This window comes from Cherax quadricarinatus, chromosome 11, assembly GCF_038502225.1.
Source record: "Cherax quadricarinatus isolate ZL_2023a chromosome 11, ASM3850222v1, whole genome shotgun sequence".
Taxonomy (NCBI): Eukaryota; Metazoa; Arthropoda; class Malacostraca; order Decapoda; family Parastacidae; genus Cherax; species Cherax quadricarinatus.
This window is the reverse complement of record NC_091302.1, coordinates 39438968-39464645: the sequence shown is the minus strand read 5'-3', so window position 1 is coordinate 39464645 and position 25678 is coordinate 39438968. Positions and strand designations below refer to the sequence as shown.

At 39.6% G+C, this 25678-nt stretch overlaps 1 protein-coding gene across 22 annotated transcripts in view; it reads right to left on the bottom strand.

Moving 5' to 3' along the window:
• The window catches only part of osp (myosin phosphatase Rho interacting protein outspread), a 595661-nt gene that overhangs the window by 5251 nt on the left and 564732 nt on the right, over positions 1-25678 (bottom strand). For 20 of the 22 annotated variants that reach the window (XM_070084011.1, XM_070084000.1, XM_070084004.1 and 17 more), the window contains 4 exons: positions 21457-21735; positions 15015-15488; positions 14558-14668; positions 527-662 (listed from right to left, as the gene is read on the bottom strand). In XM_070084011.1, coding sequence (XP_069940112.1) covers positions 527-662; positions 14558-14668; positions 15015-15488; positions 21457-21735 — 1000 coding nt within the window. The remainder of the gene's footprint in view (positions 1-526; positions 663-14557; positions 14669-15014; positions 15489-21456; positions 21736-25678) is intronic. The other 2 variants (XM_070084013.1, XM_070084019.1) reach the window with 1 other exon arrangement.

Below are 25678 nucleotides of genomic sequence, written 5' to 3'. Positions count from 1 at the left end.
TATTTACACTGTTTAGGAAGAGTTAAGTATAATACAAATAAACTACCAGTATAAAGAAGCAAACAATTTACTGTACAGGAAGACAGCACACTAAAAGATTTACATATTTACAAAACAGTTTCCTTAGAACACACTTGCTGACAGTGAATGGCAAACATTCAGAAAAATGATAGTCCAAGACCCCCAAAGATATAAAGCTGCTAAAGTATCAGAGAGAAACAATGTTCCCAACAAGGAGATCAGCTTACAAAGTTATATTTGTCATTAGTACTTCTTTTGTGAATACTGTATGGTAATAAAATATTTAGAGCAATTTACAATAATGCTCATGTTTTTGGAGAGATGTGACTGGCAAATTGTCACTTTTGTACTAATTAAATAGATTCACTTTTGCAACTCAAAACTTTACGAGCATGCACACCATCTACGCACTCAACAGTGTACCAACACTCTTATTTTCCTGCTGCAAACCGCCCAGCGGCTGCAGTGGCATGCGTGGTTGTGGCAACACTGGCTCTGGTGTTACCTTGCATGTTGGCTGCGGTGAGAATGATGTGCTCAAGCTTTTCTCTAAGAGCGCATACTTCGTCGGTCCTCAACTGTCGCTCTGCTTTCAGGAAGTGGCCCAGTTGACGGCAGAGGTCACCCAGGTCGGCCTCATGCTGCAGCAACACTCGTCAACTCACTAGCTCTATTCCAGCTTACTAAAATGTCCTTTTTTCCCCTCTTTCTCTCTCTCTCTCTACATCAAAACTTGTATACATAATATGAATACATGCACATGAACAGGCACCAGAAATAAATGCATTATGAGTCACATGCAAACATAAACCAAACAAAACATATGCACTAGACACAAAGCTAAAACACACAATAAGCAATTTACCTTGTACAGAAAAAATCTAACAAACTTGCTAGTGTTAAAGATGAAATGTAAAATTATTGCACAAAACAAAAAAGACTTCTATAATTTAGGTCAACTAAAAAGTCTAATATATGCAGCCATGAAGGACAGGTGTTAAGTTACTAAAAATACATTAAAGTTACATTAAGTTACACAAAATACATTAAACATAAATAGAAAGCATATGGGGCTATAAGACATTTAAACAAGTTCTACTCATCAGCTAACAGAAGCCTTTTAACTTTAAAAAAAACAAGGCCCTTACTTGACATTCTGACTTGTGTTGTTTTGGACTTAAGACATTGGAACCAATTAATTACAAAGAAGCAACTCTTTTCCAACTGTTATATTTTTCTCAGTTTTTGCCAAATGCATGTTATGTATGTTCATTTTATGCATGCATAAAGAGCTTATTTTTTTTTTTTTGCTAGATACTGGACAAAAACTGTACATTTATTATTTACATTAGGCTAGTGCATCACTGGTTGGTAATACCGGGAGATGAGTGGATTACCTGGGAACAGGGAAGAACCAAGGGAGGCTGAAGCCTCCCCCAAATTCCCATCAGCCCCTCAAGTAATAATAATGCTGCTTCAAGACAAGGTCTCCTGGGCCCCCTTCCCCCCTCTTCCAATTAGACTGCCACTCCTAAGTCCTTTCAAGTAAAAATTCTGGAGTTGCCCCAGCCCGATATTGGTGGCTATGTCATCAAGTTCAGCAAGGTGAGGGGGCAGGACCTCAGACATCCTCTCCACACTACATCCCTCCTCTCCAAACCCCCTCCCCCATCTCTCTCTATTATGTAAAACTTCATAGAAATAGTCTTGTATTGAAAAGGCATATTGAGGGTAAAAAACGTTTGGTGAAAAGTAACTAAAATCGGATATGAAAAATTAAGTCTTGGAAATGCATTAATTAGGTTTCATCCATTCTCATCAGGAAAATGAGAGTACCCAACCATAGATTTTTGATGAATTTTCAGGAAAATGTTAACATAGTATGTGTGTACACACACACACACATACAGTAGACTCCATTTTCTTGGACTCCAAGAAGGCCTTCGACACAGTTCCTCACAAGAGATTAGTGCAAAAGCTAGAGGATGAGGCACGTATAACAGGAGGGGCACTGCAATGGAGCAGAGAATACCTGACAGGGTGGCAACGAGTCATGGTATGTGATAAGTATCACAGTGGGCACCTGTGATGAGTGGGGTTCCACAGGGGTCAGTCTTAGGACCAGTGCTATTTTTGGTATATGTGAATGACATGATGGAAGGGTTAGACACAGAAGTGTCCCTGTTTGCAGATGATGTGAAGTTAATGAGGAGAATTAAATCAGATGAGGATCATGCAGGACTACAAAGAGACCTGGACAGGCTGGATATGTGATCCAGTAACTGGCTCCTTGAATTTAACCCCACCAAATGCAAAGTCATGAAGATCGGGGAAGGGCAAACAAGACTGCAGACAGAGTATAAGCTAGGTGGCCAAAGACTGCAAACCTCACTCAAGGAAAAAGATCTTGGGGTGAGTATAATATCAAGCACATCTGAAGCGCATATCAACCAGATAACTGCTGCAGCATATGGGCGCCTGGCAAACCTGAGAATTGCGTTCATAAACCTCAGTAAGAAATCATTCAAGACCATGTACGTCAGGCCCATACAGCACCAGTTTGGAACCCACACCTGGTCCAGCACGTCAAGAAATTAGATAAAGTGCAAAGGTTTGCAACAAGGCTAGCTCCAGAGCTAAGGGGAATGTCATACGAAGAAAGGTTAAGGGAAATCAGCCTGATAACACTGGAGGACAGGAGGGTTAGGGAAGACATGATAATGACATACAAAATACCAAGAAGAATAGATAAGGTGGACAGAGACAGGATGTTCCAGAGATGGGAGACAGAAACAAGGGGTCACACTTGGAAGTTGAAGACTCCGATGAGTCAAAGAGATGTTAAACAGTATTTCTTTATTCATAGGGTTGTCAGGAAGTGGAATAGTCTGGCAAGTGATGTAGTGGATGCAGGAACCATACATAGTTTTAAAACGAGGCATGATAAAGCTCATGGAGCAGGGAGAGAGAGGACTAGTAGCAATCAGTGAAGAGGTGGGGCCAGGAACTATGTCTCGACCCCTGCAACCACAAATAAGTGAGTACAAACAGGTCAGTACACACACACACAAAGGTTGCAACAAGGCTAGTCCCAGAGCTAAGGGGCATGTCCTATGAGGAGAGGTTAAGGGAAATCGACCTGATGACACTGGAGGACAGGAGAGATATGGAGGATAGGATAACATGTAAACTACAGAGAGGAATTGACAAGGTGGACAAAGACAGGATGTTCCAGAGATGGGACACAGCAACAAGGGGTCACAGTTGGAAGTTGAAGACTCGGATGAATCACAGGGATGTTAGGAAGTAGTTCTTCAGTCACAGAGTTATCAGGAAGTGGAATAGTCTGGGAAGTGACGTAGTGGAGGCAGGATCCATACATAGTTTTAAGAAGAGGTATGATAAATCTCATGGAGCAGGAAGAGTGGCATAGTAGCGGCCAGTGAAGAGGCGGGGCCAGGAGCTGTGACTCGACTCCTGCAATCACAACTAGGTGAGTGTACACACACACACACACACACAGCCATTTCCCAATGAGGCAGGGTGACCCAAAAAAAGAAGAAACTTTCATCACTGTCACTGTCATGCCAGAGAGGGACTAATACTACAGTTAAACAGCAAATATCTTCACCCCTCCTACAGAGCGCAGGCACAATATTTCACATCTCCAGGACTCAACTCGGGCTAACCTATTTCCCTGAATCCCTTCATAAATGTTACTTAGCTAACACTGCAACAGCCTGTCAAGTCATAAAAACCACTTGCCTCTACTCGTATCTAACACATATACAATGTGCACACATGCTTACTGAATGTGTGTGTGTATATGGTTTTCCTTTCTTTTTTGGGTCATTTGCCCCTGGGATGCCTTTAACTGAACTATGTGTAGAAAGAGGCTTGGTAATAAAAATACATATTTTATGAAAAAGATGGTAAGTATACAAGATATGATATAGCATGTAATGAAAGTAGTTTGTTAGATTATGTATTGGTGGATAAAAAGTTGATGGGTAGACTTCAGGATGTGCATGTTTATAGAGGGGCAACAGATATATTGGATCATTATTTAGTTGTAGCTACAGAGTAAGAGGCAGATGGGAGCAAAAGGAAAATTGCAACAGCAAGTAAGAGTGAGGTGAAAGTTTATACACTAAGGAAGGAGGAATTTAGGGTGAGATATAAGCAACTATTAGCAGAAAAGTGGACTAATGTGAGTAGGTAGTGTGGGGCCTGAAGAGTGGTGGGATAGTTTTACAAATGCAGTGTTAGAATGCAGGGCAGAAGTTTGTGGCTATAGGAGAGTGGGTGCAGGAGGAAAGAGTGACTGATGGAATGATGAGGTAAAGGGTGCAATAAAAGAGAAAAAGGCCACTTATGAGAGGCTTTTACAAAGCAGAAGTGATATAAGAAGGGCAGAGTATATGGAGAGTAAAAGAAAGGTGAAGAGAGTGCAAATGGAGAGCTAATGATAGAGTAGGTGAGGCACTGTCAACAAATTTTGCTGAGAATAAGAAAAATTTTTGGAGATAAACATGTTGAGAAAGCCTAGAGAATGAATGGATTTGTCAGTAAAAACCAGAGTAGGGGAGTTAGCAGATGGGGAGCTGGAGGTATCAGGAAGATGGCAGGAATATTTTGAGGAACTTTTAAATGTTGATGAAGAAAGGGAGGCAAGTAATGTCATGCACTGGCAAGGGAGGTATAACATCTTCTAGGAGTGAAGAAGAGCTGGATGTGAATGTGGAGGAGGTGTGTGAGGCATTACATAAAATGAAAGGGGGTAAAGAAACTGGGACTGACAGGATCATGACAGAAATGTTAAAAACAAGGGGGGATATAGTGTTGGAGTGGTTAGTGTTTTTGTTCAATAAATGTATGAAAGAGGGGAAAGGTACCTAGGGATTGGATGAGTGCGTATACAGTGGAGCCTCTACTTGCGAGTTTATTCCGTTCCATGACCTTGCTCGCAACTGGATTTGCTCATTTACTGAGTCAATTTTCCTCATTGAAATGCAATTAATCCGTTCCAGTGGAATTTTGTACTTCAATAATTTCGCTAATATCAACTCTACGGCTTATTTATCCATCTCACTTCACCTAAGATGACATAATAAACAATAAAAATTACATAGAAACCTGATATATACTCTAAAATGAATAAAATATGTCATTCATGTAGTGGTATGGGCGGTGTCGGCAATGGACGAGAGTTTGTCTGGAGACCGGGCAAAATACTTCATGAATAATTTCGCTATCATCATCTATACAGCTTATTTATTTATCATTATTTCAGGAATATCGCTAGTATTTTCCTGGGTGAAAACTGAGAGGAAGTAGGTATTGAGAATTTCACACATATCCCTATCACTGTCAGTGATCTGACCAGAGTTACTCTTAAGTGGGCCAATCTTGTCCCTAATCATACAGAAGTAAGATTAGGGACAAAATTGGCCCACTACTAAAATTCCTTGTACAACTATGTATCATGTCCACATAAACTACTATGAATATATGATTATTATTATTATTATTATTATTATTATTATTATAATTATTATTAATTTAGGGAACTGAAGCTCTATTGTTATTGCAATAATAATTATTATTATTATTGATAATTTAGGGAACAAGCTCTATTGTTATTATTAATTTAGGGAACTAGAGCACATATCCAATTCCCTAGATCAAGAGACCCTCACCAGAGTCAAGGAACCTTGACACTCGTGAGGGGCTCTTGATCTAGGGAATTGGATATGTGCGCAAGCTCTCTAAATTAATAATAATAATAATAATAATTATTACAATAACGAGAGAGCTTCAGTTCCTTAAATTAATAATAATAATACATTAATATAACAACGAGAACTTCAGAACGAAGTCAACTCAGTGCACTGTTTACCTAGCTGTGGAAGCAGTTCTCTCCTGCTTTGCTTACATTTTTGACAGTCATTTGGCCAAATTTTGCTTTTATAACCATGGGTCCTAAGAAAGTAAATGTAAAGGACAGTGCTGAGACGAAAAAAATGATGATTTCCATTTTTATTATTATTATTATTAATTTAGGGAACTAGAGCACATATCCAATTCCCCAGATCAAGAGCCCCTTACCAGCATCAAGGAACCTTGACACTAGTGAGGGGCTTCAGTTCCCTAAATTATCAGTAATAATAGTTATAATAACAATTATTATTACAATAACGATAGAGCTTCAGTTCCCTAAATTAATAATAATAATACATTATTATAACAACGAGAGCTTCAGAACGAAGCCAACTCAGTGCACTGTTTACCTAGCTGTGGGAGCAGTTCTCTCCTGCTTTGCTTACATTTTTACAGTCATTTGGCCAAATTTCGCTTTTCTAACCATGGGTCCTAAGAAAATAAGTGTAAAGGACAGTGCTGATAAGAAAAAAGAGGATGATTTCCATGGAGTTAAAGCATGAAATCATAGATAAGCAAGAGAGGTGTCCAGGTTTTGGGTTGAGGGGGAAGTAGGGGGGCAGTTGGCTCGTAACTCAGAGCAAAAAACCAATTGATCAACGGCTCGTATATAAAAAAAACTCGTATGTTGGGACACTCGTAAGTCAAGGTTCCAGTATAGTCATTTTCATTAATCCATCTATGAAATTTTCTTCAAAATTATATAAGAAACACGTTACATAGCATATAACATATAAATATGCAATGTTTATATGCTATCGAGTGGAGAGTAAACATTACGTTTTCTCTTATTCAGCATTAGAGAAAACTGTGAATCTGGCGTCTCGCCCAGTAATCGCCCTTCATATGCATTTGTTTACAATTCTCGGCATGAATTATTCATGCCGAGGTAGTTGTTAGAAACGATTAAACTCAGTGAACATGGTAATAATATGGCTGTGCAGTGTAGCTCAGGGAGGCTACATTACACAGAGGGAAGAGGGAGTTGGGGATTCCCAACTCCCTCTCCCCTCCTGCCTTCTTCAATGTTCATTTATCATTAAAATTTGTGCTTTATAGTTATTTCTCATTGTTTTCTGTTTGTAAAACTATAGTTAATCTTTAAAAAATGTATTTTTCGTTAATATTTTTTTGGATGACTGAAACGGATTAATTGGATTTACATTAATTCTTACGGGAAATATTATTTCGGTTTTAGGCCGACCTTCTTGAACGGATTACAGACGATAACTGAGGGTCCACTGGAGTTCCTTTTATATAAAGGGAAGAGGGACAAAAGATTGTAAAAATTATAGGGGAATAAGTGTATGGTAGGGTTATTATTGAAAGAATTAGAGGTAAGACAGAGAGTAGGATTGCAGATGAGCAAGGAGGCTTTAGAGTGAGTAAGGGATGTGTAGATCAAGTTGAAGCATATATGTGAACAGTATTTAGACAAAGGTTGGAAAGTTTTCATTACATTTATGAATTTAGAAAAGGCATATGATAGGGTGAATAGAGGAGCAATGTGGCAGATGCTGCAAGTGTATGGAATTGGTAATAAGTTACTAAATGCTGTAGAGTGTTTTTATAAGGATAGGCTCAGGTTACAGTGTGTAGGCCTTAGACAAGGATGTGTAATGTCACCATGGTTGTTTAACATGGTAGGTAAGACACATAGGCAACAGTTAGGCAACTTTATTCCGAAACGTTTCACCTATACAGTAAGCTTCTTCAGTCGAGTACAGAAAGAAGGCAGGAGCAGTAGAGATGTGAAGATGATGTAATCAGTCCATCACCCTTGAAGTCGTAGATTTGAGGTTGTCAATCCCTCGGCCTGGAGAAGAGTTCTGTTCCACAGTCTGAAACAATCTGAGGGTGGAACAGAACTGTGCAACAGAACTCTTCTCTAGGCTGAGAGACTGACAACCTCAAATCTATGACTTCAAGGGTGAAATACTGATTACATCGTCTTTGCATCTATACTGCTCCTGCCTACTTTCTGTACTCGACTGAAGAAGTCTACTGTGTAGGCAAAACATTTCAGAATAAAGTTGCCTATGTGTCTTACCTACCAGCCTGTTGGTATTGTATACCATTTTGATATTCACGTTGTTTAACATATTTATAGATGGGGTTGTAAAAGAAGTAAATGCTAGGGTGTTGAGGAGAGGGGTGGATTAAATTACGGTGAATCAAATACAAAATGGGAATTGACAGTTACTTTTTGTTGATACTGTGCTTTTGGGAGATTCTAAAGAAAAGTCGCAAAGGTTAGTGGACGAGTTTGGGAGGGTGTGTAAAGGAAGAAAGTTGAAAATGAACATAGATAAGAGTAAGGTGATGAGGGTATCTAACGATTTAGATAAAGAAAAATTGGATATCACATGGGAGGGAGGGAGTATGGAAGAAGTGTGTGTTCAGATATTTGGCAGTTGAGTTGTCAGAAAATGAGTTTATGAAGGATGAAGTTAAATATAGAATTGATGAAGGAGAAAAGAAGGTGAGTGGTGCTTTGAGGTATCTGTGGAGACAACATTATCCATGGAGGCAAAGAAGGGAATGTATGAGAGCATAGTGGTACCAACACCCTTATATGGGTGTGAAGCATGGGTTGTAAATGCTGCAGCAAGGAGGAGGCTGGAATCAGTGGAGATGTCCTGTCTAAGGGCAATATGTGGTGTAAATACTATGCAGAGAATTTGTAGTGTGGAAATTAGGAGGTGTGGAGTTATTAAAAGTCTTAGTCAGGGGGCTGAAGAGGGGTTGTTGAGGTTTTGTCATTTAGAGAGGATGGAACAAAGTAGAATGACTTGGAGGGTGTATAAATCTGTAGTGGAAAAGAGGTGGGATAGGGGTCATCCTAGGAAAGGTTGGAGGGAGGGGGTAAAGGAGGCTTTGTGGGCAAAGGGCATGAACTTCCAGCAAGCGTGCGTGAACGTGTCAGATAGGAGTGAATGGAGATGAATGGTTTTTGGGACCTGACAAACTGTTGGAGTGTGAGCAGAGTAATATTTTGTGAAGGGAAACCTGTTAGCCAGACTTGAGTCCTGGAGGTGGGAAGTACAATGCCTGTACATTAACCCTTAAACTGTCCAAACGTAGATCTGTTTTTTCAACATTTGAAAGTATGTAAAAAAACGTACATCTTCTTTTCGTTTTTTTACTTTTGAAAACGTGTAAAAAAACTTTGATCTACTTTTTTTTTGTTATATTTGAAAATATGTAAAAAAACATAGATCTACTTTTGGAGCACTACACATGTGAACATAGATATGTTTGGACAGTTTAAAGGTTAAAGGAGAGGTTTGGGATATTGGCTGTTTGGAGTGATATCTAAACTGTCGTAACTGAGCACCTCTGCAAAGAGAGTGATTATGTATGAATGATGGTTAAAGTGTTGAAGGAAGGAAGTTTTTTATTTGTGGGTCACCCTGCCTCGGTGGGAAACGGCTGACATGCTAAGAAAAAAAAAATAGAGGTAGTAAGTTGGTAAACAGTAACTGCCCAAGGTGGTACTACTGTCCTGCCAAGTGAGTGTAAAACAGAAACCTGTAATTAGGATTGCTGGTGTCGTTTTCTCTCTCATAAATATGCAAGTTTCAGGTATGTCTTGCTACTTTTACTTACATTTAGATCACACTACACATGCATGTACGAGCATATATATACACACACACCCCTCTGGGTTTTCTATTTTCTTATAAGTTCTTGCTTATTTCTGCTTATCTCCACAGGGAAGTGGAACAGAATTCTTCCCTTGTAAGCCATGCATGTCACAAGAGGTGACTAAAATGCTGGGAGCAAGGGAGCTAGTAACCCCTTCTCCTGTATATACAGGTTGACCATTACTAATCCAGCATCAATGGGGCCTGTAGGGTGCTGGATTAGTGATTTTCCCAGATTACAGAGTGGTTAGGTTAGAATACACTTAACCCAATGGTGATATTTACACATCGGCAATTTCACCCACTTTACACCCTATTTTTGACCCATTCCATTGTTCCAGTTTACCAAACTCAGATATTTTGCTAGTATTCCTTTCATTCTGTCGACTGAGTACAAGAAACTGCCCATTTACCTTTTTTAACTACCCAGTTGTGGTCAGAAATCGATAATTTGGCCAATTTCACACAAATTCCAAGAGATGCCAATTTCAAAATAGGGTCCAAAATCAACAAGGCAGACATTTCTAGCACTAAAATAACATTTTCTCTCTTCATTAGTGATATTTCCAGGCCCCTCTTATATTACGCTTGCTTTCCATTTTGAATTTTTATTCAAACAATAAACAGAAAATTTATTGTTATGCAGACTTTTGCATTATTGTAATAATTGTACAGTAGGGCCCTGTTTCATGGCATTCCGCTAATACGGACATTTCAAATTAGGACCAAAACTTGCTATAGGGCTCTCCCACCTGACTTTCTAATACAGTCATCACACCACCCAGTTTGTTTACATTCTCCGTGAGCTCTGCGTCTCTCCATTATGTCTGGAAACTTTCCAAAATTTCAAATGTTTTAAAGTTATTTCATATTTTATAAATACAGCCTCTCCTCACTTAGCGATGTACTCATTTACCGGCGACTCGGACTTATGACGAGCTCTCTGACCAGTATGCACACCTAAATAATGTATATTAGAGCTGATTGCCTCTATTCTGTTTATTACAATATATAGTACACTACTGTATAAACATTTAAAAATATAACAGAAATGTTATAAATGGTGCAAATTGACATTAAAACAATATCAAAGATGGTTGACACAAACCTACTACTATTATAGTATGCTCCTCACTTAGCGACGAATTTATTTACCAACGTGGTCTTAGGAACAGAACTCCATCGTTCGGTGAGGAAAGGCTGTACTCTGATAATACTACTGATGTGTATCTGTACCTAAGTAAACTTACATACTGTGCTGGTGTGCAGGAACACATTAAAATCACTAAGAGTATCTTATGTCTCGAGAATGCCATATTGATCATGATAATAATAATACTCACTCAGAGGCACATTATATGTCATATATTACATTAATATACACATTTTCATTAATCCATCTATATTTTTTCAAAATTATATAATAAACATGCTAAATACACCTCACAGTAGAATAAATTAACACAAATATAGTTCAACACCAAAGATAATGTGTACACAATAATATTACTGGGGTAACTAGAAAATTATTTCTTTTGTATGCCTTCACTTAGAGCATCATTTCTTCTAAAAATAGTGTTACATGAGAATGTGAGTGTTGCTTTTTATTAATTGTACTGTACCAACATGGAGACAACTTGTACACAATGTAAAGTGTTTGTATTATGGTATAATACAGATGTGTATGAACCAAAACCAGACACCTTCTGTTTACATAACTCCGCATCTCACCATCATCGATACCATGCCTAACCCTTCTAGGGTAGGGTAGGTACCTAAGCCTGAGCCTTTAGCTCATAAGACTGTCATTCCCATTTGCCCCCTTGGGGCGGGGATGGCAGACCAGAAAGGCCTAGCTTGTGGCTAGGCCTGGGGACAGTTGGTCCCAAAGATGAGGAGGTACTTGTGACTCCTCCCATGGGAGACTTCGGTCTCAGACACTCCCTAAAGAGGGAGCCAAAGCCGGGCCACCACTTGGAAAAAGCCTGGGCCGGGAGAATACCGGCGAATCTTTAATAATAATAATAATCTCACCATCCCTTCCCCACCGCTGGTGGGGTGGGGTGGGGGTGGCCTGGCTGGCTACTATACCAACCACACCTGATATCTTACAATAAATACTACTCATCTCACCCTACATTAAGACTACAGATATTTTAAGGTAAGTAATGAGTGAACTGTATATGCATTTTATTGCTCTGGGATGCTTTAAATGTCGTAGCATATTACTTGTGGTTGGGGTGGGGTGGGAGTGGCCTGGCCTGGCCTGGCTACCATACCTGAATTCTTACAATACTACTCAACTCACCCTACATTAAGACTACAAATATTTTAAGGTAAGTAATGAGTGCACTATATGTGTATTTTACTTTTTTATTGCTTTTTAATGCCTAGTTCTATTGCTAACTTAATATATGTTAGTGTAAACTTGTTAACTAGCATTTATATGCATTTGTAAGTGGGAAAAAAAGTGTTCCACTTTACGGCAGTAGCCTGGACCCTAACCTGCCATAAAAATGGGGCTCTACTGTACGAAAAATGTCAACTCATTCATGACCGTATTAGACCATCCAGTTGGACATGTATTGGATGATGATGTCATTTGTTTACTCTTGAACATTGGCAAAAATTGAACATTTCTGCTACTCTGAGCTCAATTTTAAGGTACTGTCTGGTGTGAAACCAATCAAAATTATATCTATTTCTGTAATATAAGTTCCATTCTATCAAATGAGATCAAACAAACGAGAATACAAACCATACGAAAATAGACTGCAAAGTCGCTGTTTTATACCAAAAGCACAGTTGCCTTTTTTTCTCATTATGCACTGCATGCTGCAGGACTTTTTTATATAGTGCACACTTACCACACAGCCCTATTCTCTCGTATGCAGGTCCAAATTTACTGGTCACAGCTTATCTGAGTGAGCTGAGCTCACAGCGAACGACAGTGGCTTCAAAGCCACCTTATCTTTTATGGACAATGTACGGTGTATGTGCTTTACACAACAAGAAGCATTTCTTTTATTTGTTGGAACCATGGCTAGGGCTAAAAGTGAGCAGGTTATAACAATAAATGGAGAAAAACAAATTGGAACGACTTATGTAGCAAGTAGCGCCACCAAACGGTAGCGGCAGGTTGGTGTGGTGACCCCGGAAATTTGAAATTATGCTAGCTAAAATTATTGACGAATTATTGATGGAACCGGATTACTGATTGCTGGATTAGTGATGGTCAACCTGTATTACTAAATTTAAAAGGAGAAACTTTCTTTTTTTCTTTTGGGCCACCCTGCCTTAGTGGGATACGGCCAGTTTGTTGAAAGAAAGAAGATGTATGTGTTTCAGGTTATAATACCTATACAGTGGACCCCCGCATAATGATGGCATCACATAGCGATTTTTCCGCATACCGCTTACTTTTATCGCAAAATTTTTGCCGCGCATACCGATTAAAAACCCGCTCACCGATTTTCGTCCGAGACGCGTCCAATGTGCCCTCACATGTGCCGCCCGTCCCATTGTTTACCAGCCAGCCTCCGCGGTAACATCCAAGCATACACTCGGAATATTTCGTATTATTACAGTGTTTTCGGTGCTGTTTCTGGAAAATAAGTGACCATGGGCCCCAAGAAAGCTTCTAGTGCCAACCCTGTGGTAAAAAGGGTGAGAATTTGTATGGAAATTAAGAAAGATTTTGAAGGGTTTGGGGCTAACCCTGAGAAGCCTATGCCAGTTGTGGAATCCATTGTGCCTACTTCAAAGATTAAGGAAATGTGTGCACAGTGGGTTGAACTGCAAACCTTTATAGATGAAAATCACCCTGACACAGCTGTTGCAAGCCGTGCTGATGACTATTTCAATGACAATGTTGTGGCCCATTTTAGACAAATCGTAAAGGAACGGGAGGTACAGAGCTCTATGGACAGATTTGTTGTGCGACAGAGGTCCAGTGACTCTCAAGCTGGTCCTAGTGGCATTAAAAGAAGAAGGGAAGTAACCCCGGAAAAGGACTTGCTACCTCAAGTCGTAATGGAAGGGGATTCCCCTTCTAAACAGTAAGAAGATAATGCTCTCCCCTCCTCCCATCCCATCAATCATCACCAGATCTTCAATAAAAGTAAGTGTCATGTAATTGTGCATGCCTTTTTCAGTTTGTGTGTATTAAAATTAACATTTCATGTGGTAAAAAAAAAATTTTTTCATACTTTTGGGCGTCTTGCACGGATTAATTTTATTTCCATTATTTCTTATGGGGAAAATTCATTCGCATAACGATTATTTCGCATAACAATTATCCCTCTTGCACGGATTAAAATCGTTAACCGGGGGTCCACTGTATTCATAGTGTGTAGTTGTCTTCTATATCAGTGGACCACATCCACTAGTTCAACTGGATGATGATGAAAAATTAATTTCATAATTTGGAAGTGCCAGACAATCATCAATATTGTACACCCCCTTTCCCCTAATAGCTTGTTAAAGAGAGGGTTCATTATATACATGATGTGTATAATATATGCTTGTATGCTGTGATTAAGTGTGAGGTGATTTGTTGCTCTGAATCTTACAAATTGTAAAACTAGGAAATTATTAGTTATGCATTTTCAAGTGAACATATTAAATAAAAAGATTTGTAGGGTTTACAAAAAGCTAATCACAGTTATTATTATAACCAAAACTAAACGTTAAACCACAAGAGTCCTACAGTGCTCCTAGTCACAGTTATATATTCAATATTTCTACCTAAGGGTAATACACCATGTTAAATGTTGTAAAATGTTAAGAAGAAATCATAATTTGCATTTTCTTCAGTTAATTACTTTTCACCTAAAAATTTATTCTACATATAACTGTATCAAAAGTCTAATAATTATTTTGTCTTTAATGTAAGAAACTTGGCTAACATCACCTCACACTGACTGGCTCACTTCATCTGCCTAACTTACTGATTGAGCTTGTTGCAGCTGCTGGGTGAGTCGTGCAATCTCCTCATTACGCAGAACCAACTCACTCTCGCGTAGACGGAGCCGAGTGGTTGTGTCTCTCCCAGAGTCATCCTGTTACATTTTAAAGTACCAGTATTAAACTAATGGTACAGTATCATGTAATATAGTAGAGATGTGATAGTAACAAGGCACCTTCCTTTAAGAGGAAGGTGCCTTGAAGCTGGAGGGCTCTTGATTAAAGAAATTTGAAATGCCCTCCCCTTCCTTGAATCAAACCTGGTTACCTCCTATTTTCCAGGTGCTGTTTGACTTCTAAAAGTTGTGACTCCATAGGAATAATAATACATGTATAGTGTTTTGTAAGGTGAAAATGTGGGAATGTAATCTTACAGGAATCAATCTAACACTTATTTCAAAAGAAGAAACCTTGTTAAATCTTCCTTATACACAAACTTACCTGGAGTTGTGAGACTTGAGCAGACAAGTGAGCCTTGAGCTGCTTGTTACGGGCTTCTAAATCAAACAATTGTTTGTTAGCATCTGTCAGCTGCTTAGTGAGGATCTCTACTTTCTCCTCAAGTGCAGCAGACTCAAGGCATTTGATAGAGTACTTCTGGGAGAGGGAGAGAATCTCATGCCGTATATCCTCCATTTCTGCCTCATGTTCCTTATGTATAGCACCAATGTCGTGGCCAGACTGCATTTTCTTGATAAATTCTTCTTTGAACTTAGCAATTTCTCTTTGGACCTCTGACTCGTGTGCCTTTCTCATAGCATCCAGAGCAGCTAAAGTGGCCTGAGTTTCTTCAGCAAGAGCTTGTTCCTTTTCTGCCTGTAAAGCTGCTAGCTCTCGTCGATGTTTCTCTTCCAATTCAGCTAACATTCTCTTGTGAGAATTCTCCATGGCTCCCAGACCTTTCTCACACAACCCCTGAAAGTGTTAAGCAAAGTATATCTGTGAAGAGTACATTTTAATTTTTTGTAATTTCTCAACAAAAGAGGTAATGCCATAAATAACTAAAACATTAGTGCCAAGTTGAATATTAATAGTGTAAGCAACTGTTCACTCTGTCTATTGTTACATTATCATTCAAGTAAACAGGAAGACAGTTCAATAGAGTAGTATTACATTTTACTAGCATTTCATATTAAATATAAAAAAAAATTAGTTTACTGTACTCTGTGATTCATTATGACCTCTATAGTATATAAAATATGAAGTTATACTAACATGTTAATGTGCACTTGTCAAATTCTGTCAAATCTAGTTTAGTGAAGTCAAAGAAAGATTTGTACAAGACATGAGAAGGCATAAGATCTAGAAACTACTCTGCAGGAGTATGGATAGAATGGTATATAATACCGACAAGATGAAATTAAGATACATGCGCAACACCCGGGCATCCCTATCGTAGACGTTTCGCCATCCAGCCAGCCACTGGATGGCGAAACGTCCACAACAAAGACACCCAGACGCCGCACATGTGTCTTAATTTCATCAGTAGTAGTAGTAGTAGTGGTAGAAGTGGGGAATAAGGAGGACGAGCCAGTCAAATACAAAGGAAGGGGAGCACTGCAAGAGAGCTAGGTGCCCACAGAGGGAGAGCAAGCGCACAGAGGTGCGTGAAAGGGGAAGTGGTGAAATAAAGAAGGAACAGAAACACGAGACAGAAGAGAGAAAGACAACCCAGAGGAGAAAAAGGAAAGAGGAAAGAGAAAGAGGGAGAAGAAGAAAAAGAAAAAGAAAAAATGAGGAGTCAGGTTAAGTCACGGGTGTTCTGAAGTTTGGAGCATTTTACAATGTAGTGGGAGAGGAAGGCATCTACAGAGACGAAGCCAGGGCTAAGATTCATACAAGGAAAGTTGTGTATTAGAGAGGACTCAACTAGATGGCGACTGTTCGAGTTGGAAGCAGGGAAGACAGTTTTAGCAGAAGACCAGTCAATAGGATGGCTATGATCTCTGACGTGACAGAAAAGAGCATTGTTAGTGTTGGCAAGCCTAACACTATTTTTGTGCTCCCTAAGTCTGTCAGAAAGAGATCGACCAGTTTCTCCGAAGTATTGAAGAGGACAGGAGGAGCAAGAAATAGAGTAGACACCAGGAACATCTGTAGAGGGAGGAGAGGTAAGAACGAGATTAGTGCAAAGTGTGTTAGTCTGGCGGAAGGTAAGCTGGATGTCTAAGGGACGGAGAGAATTGTTGAGATTAGAAAGACCGGAAATGTAGGGAAGGCAGAGGATAGAAGAGTTCCCAGGAGTAGAGAGTTTGGGAGAGAAGAAATTACATTTAGCACGTGAGAGGGCAAAGTCTATGAAATGGGAAGGGTAGCCAAGACAGGAAAACGAATTATGAAGAGTGGAAATTTCTGCTGGAAGGAACTGAGGATCACAGATGCGGAGGGCACGGAGAAAGAAGGAGATAAGAACACTTTTCTTGACAGAGGAAGCATGATAGGAAAAGTAGTGAATGTACATGCCACTGTGCATAGGTTTTCGGTAAACGGAAAAGGAAAAACCTGTATCTGAGTGGTGGACATGGACATCAAGGAAAGGAAGCAAGGAATTAGATTCCCATTCAGCTTTAAACTTAATGGAAGGGGCAAGATTATTAAGAGCTTCAAGAAAAGGTTGGAAGAGACTGGAGTCATGAGGCCACAGAGCAAAGATGTTATCCACACAGCGGAGCCAGAGTGAAGGTTGCACATCGAGGGTAGGAAGAACAGTCTCGAAGTATTCCATGTAAAGATTAGCAAGGACAGGAGAGAGAGGAGAGCCCATAGCGACACCGAAGGTTTGAGAATAATATTTCCCTTGGAAGGAAAAGGAGTTAGAGTCCACACAGAGGCGGATAAGATCAAGAAAGACATCAGTAGGTATAGGGAAATGTAGAAACCCTTCATGGGCCTTCTCTCTAAGGAAATCAAGGACATCATCAAGAGGGACATTGGTGATGAGGGACTCAACGTCAAGACTAAGCATCTTACAGGTTGGGATAGAGCGAACCCGTTCAATGAAGTCTTGAGAGTGACGGAGGTGGGCAGGAGAAAAAGTACCAAGAAAGGGAGTGACGGTTTTGGCCAGCCAAGAAGCAAGAGAATAAGAGACAGAACCTCTAGAGGATATGATAGGATGAAGAGGAATATCAGGTTTATGAGTTTTGGGAAGGCCATAGAAATAGGGAAGAGAGGGACAAATGACACGAAACCGTTGAACAAGGTCAAAGTCAGGAGGACAGAGGTCGGAGAGAGTCCTTAGTTTCTTGTTGAAAGTTCTCTTGATGCGATCAAGAGGGTTGGAAATGAGAGGAGTGTAGGTACGTGAGTCAGAGAGCAAGACATCAGCTTTACGGAGGTAATCCTCGTGATCAAGGATAACTACCGAATTACCTTTGTCAGAAGATAGTATGACAATGTTAGTGTTGGATTTAAGAGAAGAAAGGGCAAGTTGGTAATGGCATGGAAGGTGGTGATTCTTAGAAAACAGACTAACAAGAGCAGGAAGGAGAGCGCCACGAAAAGTGGACAAGTCAGGAAGATTATGGGAGCGAGATTGACGAAAGGAATCAAAAGAGCTAATCAGGGCAATACCAGTGCGAGGAATAGGCGAAGTGGCAAAGGAAAGGCCAAAACCAAGAAGTTCAAGCTCATACTGAGAGAGTGAGACAGAAGACAGGTTAGTAACACAGTCAGCGAGGGAGAATTTAGACCAAGGGCTGAGATGAGACGTTGAAGTTTATTCTGTAGTTTGGAAGAATGAATTTGTGTATTCAGGCGAGCAGTGTCAAAGGCAGTGGTAGAGAGAAGGTTACAGAGATCCTGTTGTAGAGCCGAAAGAGAGCACGTTGACGTTGACGGAAAGTAATGAAGGCATCTTCAACCTGTGATTTAGTAGAAAGAATGAGCTGTTGAAGTAGGAGACGGGCATGATCAGGAAAGGGAGTGCCCAGTGGGTTGGTTTTCAGGAAGTGGGAGAAGGAAGGGGGCAGAACTTGTTCAGCAAGACAGTCACGTAGGAAGCAAAGCTGATTCTTACGACGCCAGGTAGCAATAAGAGCAGCCTCATAAGATCGAAAGAGGGGTTTAAAAGAGGGAAGAACATTAAAAAAGTTGGAGAGAATATGACGCTTAACTGCGGGGTCCATAAATAACAAAAAAAGGCACAATACCGTGACTGGAACGATACACAAATAAACCCTACATATAATTATAATCAAGAGAGAAGCTTCAGCGACTGAGCACAGATCCAACTCCCTAAATCAAGAGCCCCTCACCAACATCAAGGAACCTTCCTTGAGGGGATAAAAGAGAGAAGCTTACGACGACGTTTCGGTCCGACTTGGACCATTTACAAAGTCACACTACCCAGAAGTGCAATGGCTTCATATAGGCAGGAAGCTATGTGGATAGTACATAATTGCTCTGTGGCCTCATAATCCAGTCTCTTCCGAACCTTTTCTTGAAGCTCTTAATAATCTTGCCCCTTCCATTAAGTTTAAAGCTGAATGGGAATCTAATTCTTTGCTTCCTTTCCTCAATGTCCATGTCCACCGCTCAGATACAGGTTTTTCCTTTTCCGTTTACCGAAAACCTATGCACAGTGGCATGTACATTCACTACTTTTCCTATCATGCTTCCCCTGTCAAGAAGTGTTCTTATCTCCCTCTTTCTCCGTGCCCTCCGCATCTGTGATCCTCAGTTCCTTCCAGCAAAAATTTCCACTCTTCATAATTCGTTTTCCCATCTTGGCTACCCTTCCCATTTCATAGACTCTGCCCTCTCACGTGCTAAATGTAATTTCTTCTCTCCCAAACTCTCTACTCCTGGGAACTCTGCCTTCCCTACATTTCCGGTCTTTCTAATCTCAACAATTCTCTCCGTCCCTTAGACATCAAGCTTACCTTCCGCCAAACTAACACTCTTCGCACTAATCTCGTTCATACCTCTCCTCCCTCTACAGATGTTCCTGGTGTCTACTCTATTTCTTGCCGCTCCTGTCCTCTTCAAAACTTCGGAGAAACTGGTCGATCTCTTTCTGACAGACTTAGGGAGCACAAAAATAGTGTTAGGCTTGCCGACACTAATAATGCTCTTTTCTGTCACGTCAGAGATCATAGCCATAGCCATCCTATTGACTGGTCTTCTGCTAAAACTGTCTTCCCTACTTCCAACTCGAACAGTCGCCGTCTAGTTAAGTCCTCTCTAATACACAATTTTCCTTGTATGAATCTTAGCCCTGGCTTCGTCTCTGTAGATGCCTTCCTCTCCCACTACATTGTAAAATGCTCCAAACTTCAGAACACTCGTAACTTAACCTGACTCCTCATTTTTTCTTCTTCTTTTTCTTCTTCTCCCTCTTCCCCTTTCCTCTTTCCTCTTTCCTTTTTCTCCTCTGGGTTGTCTTTTTCTCTTCTGTCTCATGTTTCTGTTCCTTCTTTATTTCACCACTTCCCCTTTCACGCACCTCTGTGCGCTTGCTCTCCCTCTGTGGGCACCTAGCTCTCTTGCAGTGCTCCCCTTCCTTTGTATTTGACTGGCTCGTCCTCCTTATTCCCCACTTCTACCACTACCACTACTACTACTATTACTACTACTGATGAAATTAAGACACATGTGCGGCGTCTGGGTGTCTTTGTTGTGGACGTTTTGCTATCCAGTGGCTGGCTGGATGGCGAAACGTCTACGATAGGGATGCCCAGGTGTTGCGCATGTATCTTAATTTCATCTTGTCGGTATTATATACCATTCTTGTACTACTACTACTACCACCACCTCCTCTTCCTGCCTGTATATAGCCGTCCTGCTCCTCTTCTGGTTAGTGTGACTTTGTAAATGGTCCAAGTCGGACCGAAACGTCGTCGTAAGCTTCTCTCTTTTATGTGCGGGTTATTTGTGTATCGTTCCAGTCACGGCATTGTGCCTTTTTTTGTTATTATTATTACTATCAAAACTAAGTGCTAAACCCATAAGGGTCAATATATATAGTCACAAATGCATCGTAGGTGTTAAACCCACTGACTTGTGGGTTTAACACCTTCCAAAATATAATACATACAGGAAAGCCTCGATTAAGGTATGACAAAGTAGTGCAATTCTGTCAAAATGCTACTGAAAAAGGGCACCGAAAAAAATTACAGAAATAAACAACACTTGATATTTTGCACCACACAGCACAAGAGACATAGCATAACATCAAGCTATAGTCAAAATTGTGGTGCTACATGCTGTAGATTTTCAGTCTGCTTTGCCAGGCCATGAGTGGTGCCCCCTTTTTTTTCCTTGGCCTCACACTGAGTGAAAGCAAGTCAGTGGACAACATTCGTCTTACCTAATTAATATTTTCCAAATTTTATATACTAACTTATGAATGTTTAATTTATGTAAAGTACAGTGGACCCCCAGTTAATGATATTTTTTCATTCCAGAAGTATGTTCAGGTGCCAGTACTGACCGAATTTGTTCCCATAAGAAATATTGTGAAGTAGATTAGTCCATTTCAGACCCCCAAACATACACATACAAACGCACTTACATAAATACACTTACATAATTGGTCACATTCGGAGGTAATCGTTATGCGGGGGTCCACTGTAATGACTAACAGAACATATGGTAGAATAGCTATAATTTTTTTTATGTAGTAGCACTTTTTAAAAGAATTTGAATGGCAAATCTGGAGGTGTCTGGAACATAACCCTATTCATCCAAATGTTTTTTCACTTCACATCACGCTATTTTAAATCAAGTGGTGATTCTCAGATATTTGAGGGTTTAAAGTACAGTATATAATTTTTGGCTTGTTGAAATTTTGTTATAATCACTCAAAAAGTAGAAACACATTACGTTTCATCTTAGTCCCTAATTATAAATGTTTTCTTGAAGGACTAATAGCTATACTTACTCTAAGATGTTCAATTTCCACTTGATATCTCTGTCGTACTTTCTCTTCACACATATCAGGCTGGCTACCAAGAGCTTCCTCATACTGTTCTTTAAGTGCATTGATTTGGGCCTCATACCCATCCTCCAGCAGGCACAGTCTTCGCTTCAGCTCGGTCAGTTCATCATCGCTATCACGAGTTGGTAGTTCGTGTTGGATTTCTTCCCGTAATCTTAATATCTCATCGTCATGTTGAGCCTGAAGGGCTGACAGTGCTATCTTGTGATCTTGCTCAAGCACCTATTAATGTGTAAAATAAATTATGATTATAAACAAAAATTACGATGTATATTTGCTGATATAAACGACATAGTGCTTCTGAAGATTAGATAAAATTCAATCATGTTAGGGTTACCGAGGGAGGTATCCCCAGTCTTCTATCCCAGTATGTTTCACAATACAACTGTATTAGCAGATATTAGAAAACAAATATCTTCTGTTAAGTAAAAGGAGACAAGTGCAACTAATGTGACATTTTATTGTGGCAACTTTTCGCTCTCCAGGAGCTTTGTCAAGCCGTTGCGGCTTGACAAAGCTCCTGGAGAGCGAAACGTTACCACAATAAACTGTCACATTAGTTGCACTTGTGTCCTTTTACTTAACAAATTGTCAGTAATTTTACCAATATTAATACAAATATCTTCTATCCCAGCATGTTTTGCAATACAACTGTATTAACAGATAATAGAAAACAAATACTCCCCTTTCTCCCACCCTAACTCCTAGAGTATTCTCGTCTTTAAAATTAAACAAACAAAAAGAAAGAAAGAAAAAAAAAATTATTATATATATATATATATATATATATATATATATATATATATATATATATATTCTTTCTTTCTTTCAATACACCGGCCGTATCCCACCGAGGCGGGGTGGGCCAAAAGGAAAAACGAAAGTTTCTCCTTTTACATTTAGTAATATATACAGGAGAAGGGGTTACTAGCTCCTTGCTCCCGGCATTTTAGTCACCTCTTACAACACGCATGGCTTACGGAGGAAGAATTCTGTTCCACTTCCCCATGGAGGATATATATATATATATATATATATATATATATATATATATATATATATATATATATATATATATATACAGTGGACCCCCGCATAACGATCACCTCCAAATGCGACCAATTATGTAAGTGTATTTATGTAAGTGCGTTTGTACGTGTATGTTTGGGGGTCTGAAATGGACTAATCTACTTCACAATATTCCTTATGGGAACAAATTCGGTCAGTACTGGCACCTGAACATATTTCTGGAATGAAAAAATATCGTTAACCGGGGGTCCACTGTATATATATATATATATATATTATATATATGTATATATATATATATTATATATATGTATATATATATATATATTATATATATGTATATATTATAGGTAGTAGGTTGGTAGACAGCAACCGCCCTGGGAGGTACTACCGTCCTGCCAAGTGAGTGTAAAACGAAAGCCTGTAATTGTTTTACATGATGGTAGGATTGCTGGTGTCCTTTTTTCTGTCTCATGAACATGCAAGTTTTCAGGTACGTCTTGCTACTTCTACTTACACTTAGGTCCCACTACACATACATGTACAAGCACATATATACACACCCCTCTGGGTTTTCTTCTATTTTCTTTCTAGTTCTTATTCTTGTTTATTTCCTCTTATCTCCATGGGGAAGTGGAACAGAATTCTTCCTCCGTAAGCCATGCGTGTTGTAAGAGGCGACTAAAATGCCGGGAGCAAGGGGCTAGTAACCTCTTCTCCTGTATATATTACTAAATGTAAAAGGAGAAACTTTCGTTTTTCCTTTTGGGCCACCCCGCCTCGGTGGGATACGGCCGGTGTGTTGAAAGAAAGAAAGAAAGAAAGATATATATATATATATATATATATATATGGGTGAATGGAGACGAATGATACTTGGGACCTGACGATCTGTGAGTGTGAGCAGGGTAATATTTAGTGAAGGGATTCAGGGAAACAGATTATTTTCTTATAGTCAGACTTGAGTCCTGGAAATGGGAAGTACAATGCCTGCACTTTAAAGGAGGGGTTTGGGATATTGGCAGTTTGGAGGGATATGTTGTGTATCTTTATACGTATATGCTTCTAAACTGTTGTATTCTGAGCACCTCTGCAAAAGCAGTGATAATGTGTGAGTGTGGCAAAAGTGTTGAATGATGATGAAAGTATTTTCTTTTTGGGGATTTTCTTTCTTTTTTGGGTCACCCTGCCTCGGTGGGAGACGACCAACTTGTTAGAAAAAAAAAAAAAAAAAATATATATATATATATATATATATATATATATATATATATATATATATATATATATATATATATATATATATATATATATATATATATATATATATATTATCACACCCACACAGTGGAACCCCAGTTTACGATCAGCTCCCAATGCGACCAATTATGCAAGTGCATTTGTATGTGTATGTTTGGGGGTCTGAAATGGACTAATTTAATTCACAATATTCCTTATGGGAACAAATTCGGTCAATACTGGCACCTGAACATACTTCTGGAATGAAATAATATTGTAAACAGGGGGTCCACTGCACACACACAAACACTGATCTCTGGCTGATGGAGACTCGAACCTACGAACCTTGGAACAAGGTACGCAGTGCTTTACCAATCTACCCACACTGGACCAATACCTTGGAGTCCAGCTTGTGCTAAACTTTGATCCAAGGCAGCCAGCTTTCAGGGAGAAGGCTTACAGCTTTCCATCTCATCCCCTGCATGCATCAGCCTTACTAGAGATTTTTAACAATGCAAGGAATTCGCAAGAGCAGGCGAAATATACACAAACACTGATCTCTGGCTGAAGGGGACTCGAACCTACGAACCTTGGAACAAGGTACGCAGTGCTTTACCAATCTACCCACACTGGACCAATACATGTCAACTCCCAAGTATCTGAAAACATTCACTTCTTCCATACTCCTCCTCCCCAATTTGATATCCAATTTTTCTTTATCTAAATCATTTGATACCCTCATCACTTTACTCTTTTCTATGTTCACTTTCAACTTTCTACCTTTACACACACTCCCAAACTCATCCACTAACCTTTGCAATTTTTCTTCAGAATCCCCCATAAGCACAGTATCATCAGCAAAAAGTAACTGTCAATTCCCATTTTGTATTTGATTCCCCATAATTTAATCCCACCCCTCTCCTGAACACCCTAGCATTTACTTCTTTTACAATCCCATCTATAAATATATTAAACAACCATGGTGACATTACACATCCCTGTCTAAGACCTACTTTTACCGGGAAGTAGTCTCCCTCTCTTCTACACACCCTAACCTGAGCCTCACTATCCTCATAAAAACTCTTTACAGCATTTAGTAACTTACCACCTATTCCATATACTTGCAAAATCTGCCACATTGCTCCCCTATCCACTCTATCATATGCCTTTTCTAAATCCATAAATGCAATAAAAACTTCCCTACCTTTATCTAAATACTGTTCACATATATGCTTCAATGTAAACACTTGATCTACACATCCCCTACCCACTCTGAAACCTCCTTGCTCATCCGCAATCCTACATTCTGTCTTACCTCTAATTCTTTCAATAATAACCCTAATGTACGCTTTTCCTGGTATACTCAATAAACTTATTCCTCTATAATTTTTACAATCTCTTTTGTCCCCTTTCCCTTTATATAAAGGGACTATACATGCTCTCCGCCAATCCCTAGGTACCTTCCCCTCTTTCATACATTTATTAAACAAAAGTACCAACCACTCCAACACTATAACCCCCCCCTGCTTTTAACGTTTCTGTCATGATCCCATCAGTTCCAGCTGCTTTACTCCCTTTCATTCTACGTAATGCCTCACGTACCTCCCCAACACTTACATTCTGCTCTTCTTCACTCCTAAAAGATGGTATACCTCCCTGGCCAGTGCATGAAATTACCTCCTCCCTTTCTTCCTCAACATTTAAAAGTTCCTCAAAATATTCTCGCCATCTACCTAATACCTCCATCTCCCCATCTACTAACTTCCCTACTCTGTTTTTAACTGACAAATCCATACGTTCTTTAGGCTTTCTTAACTTGTTTAACCCTTTCAGGGTCCAAGGCCCAAATCTGGAGTCACGCACCAGTGTCCAAGAATTTTAAAAAAAAAAATTTGTT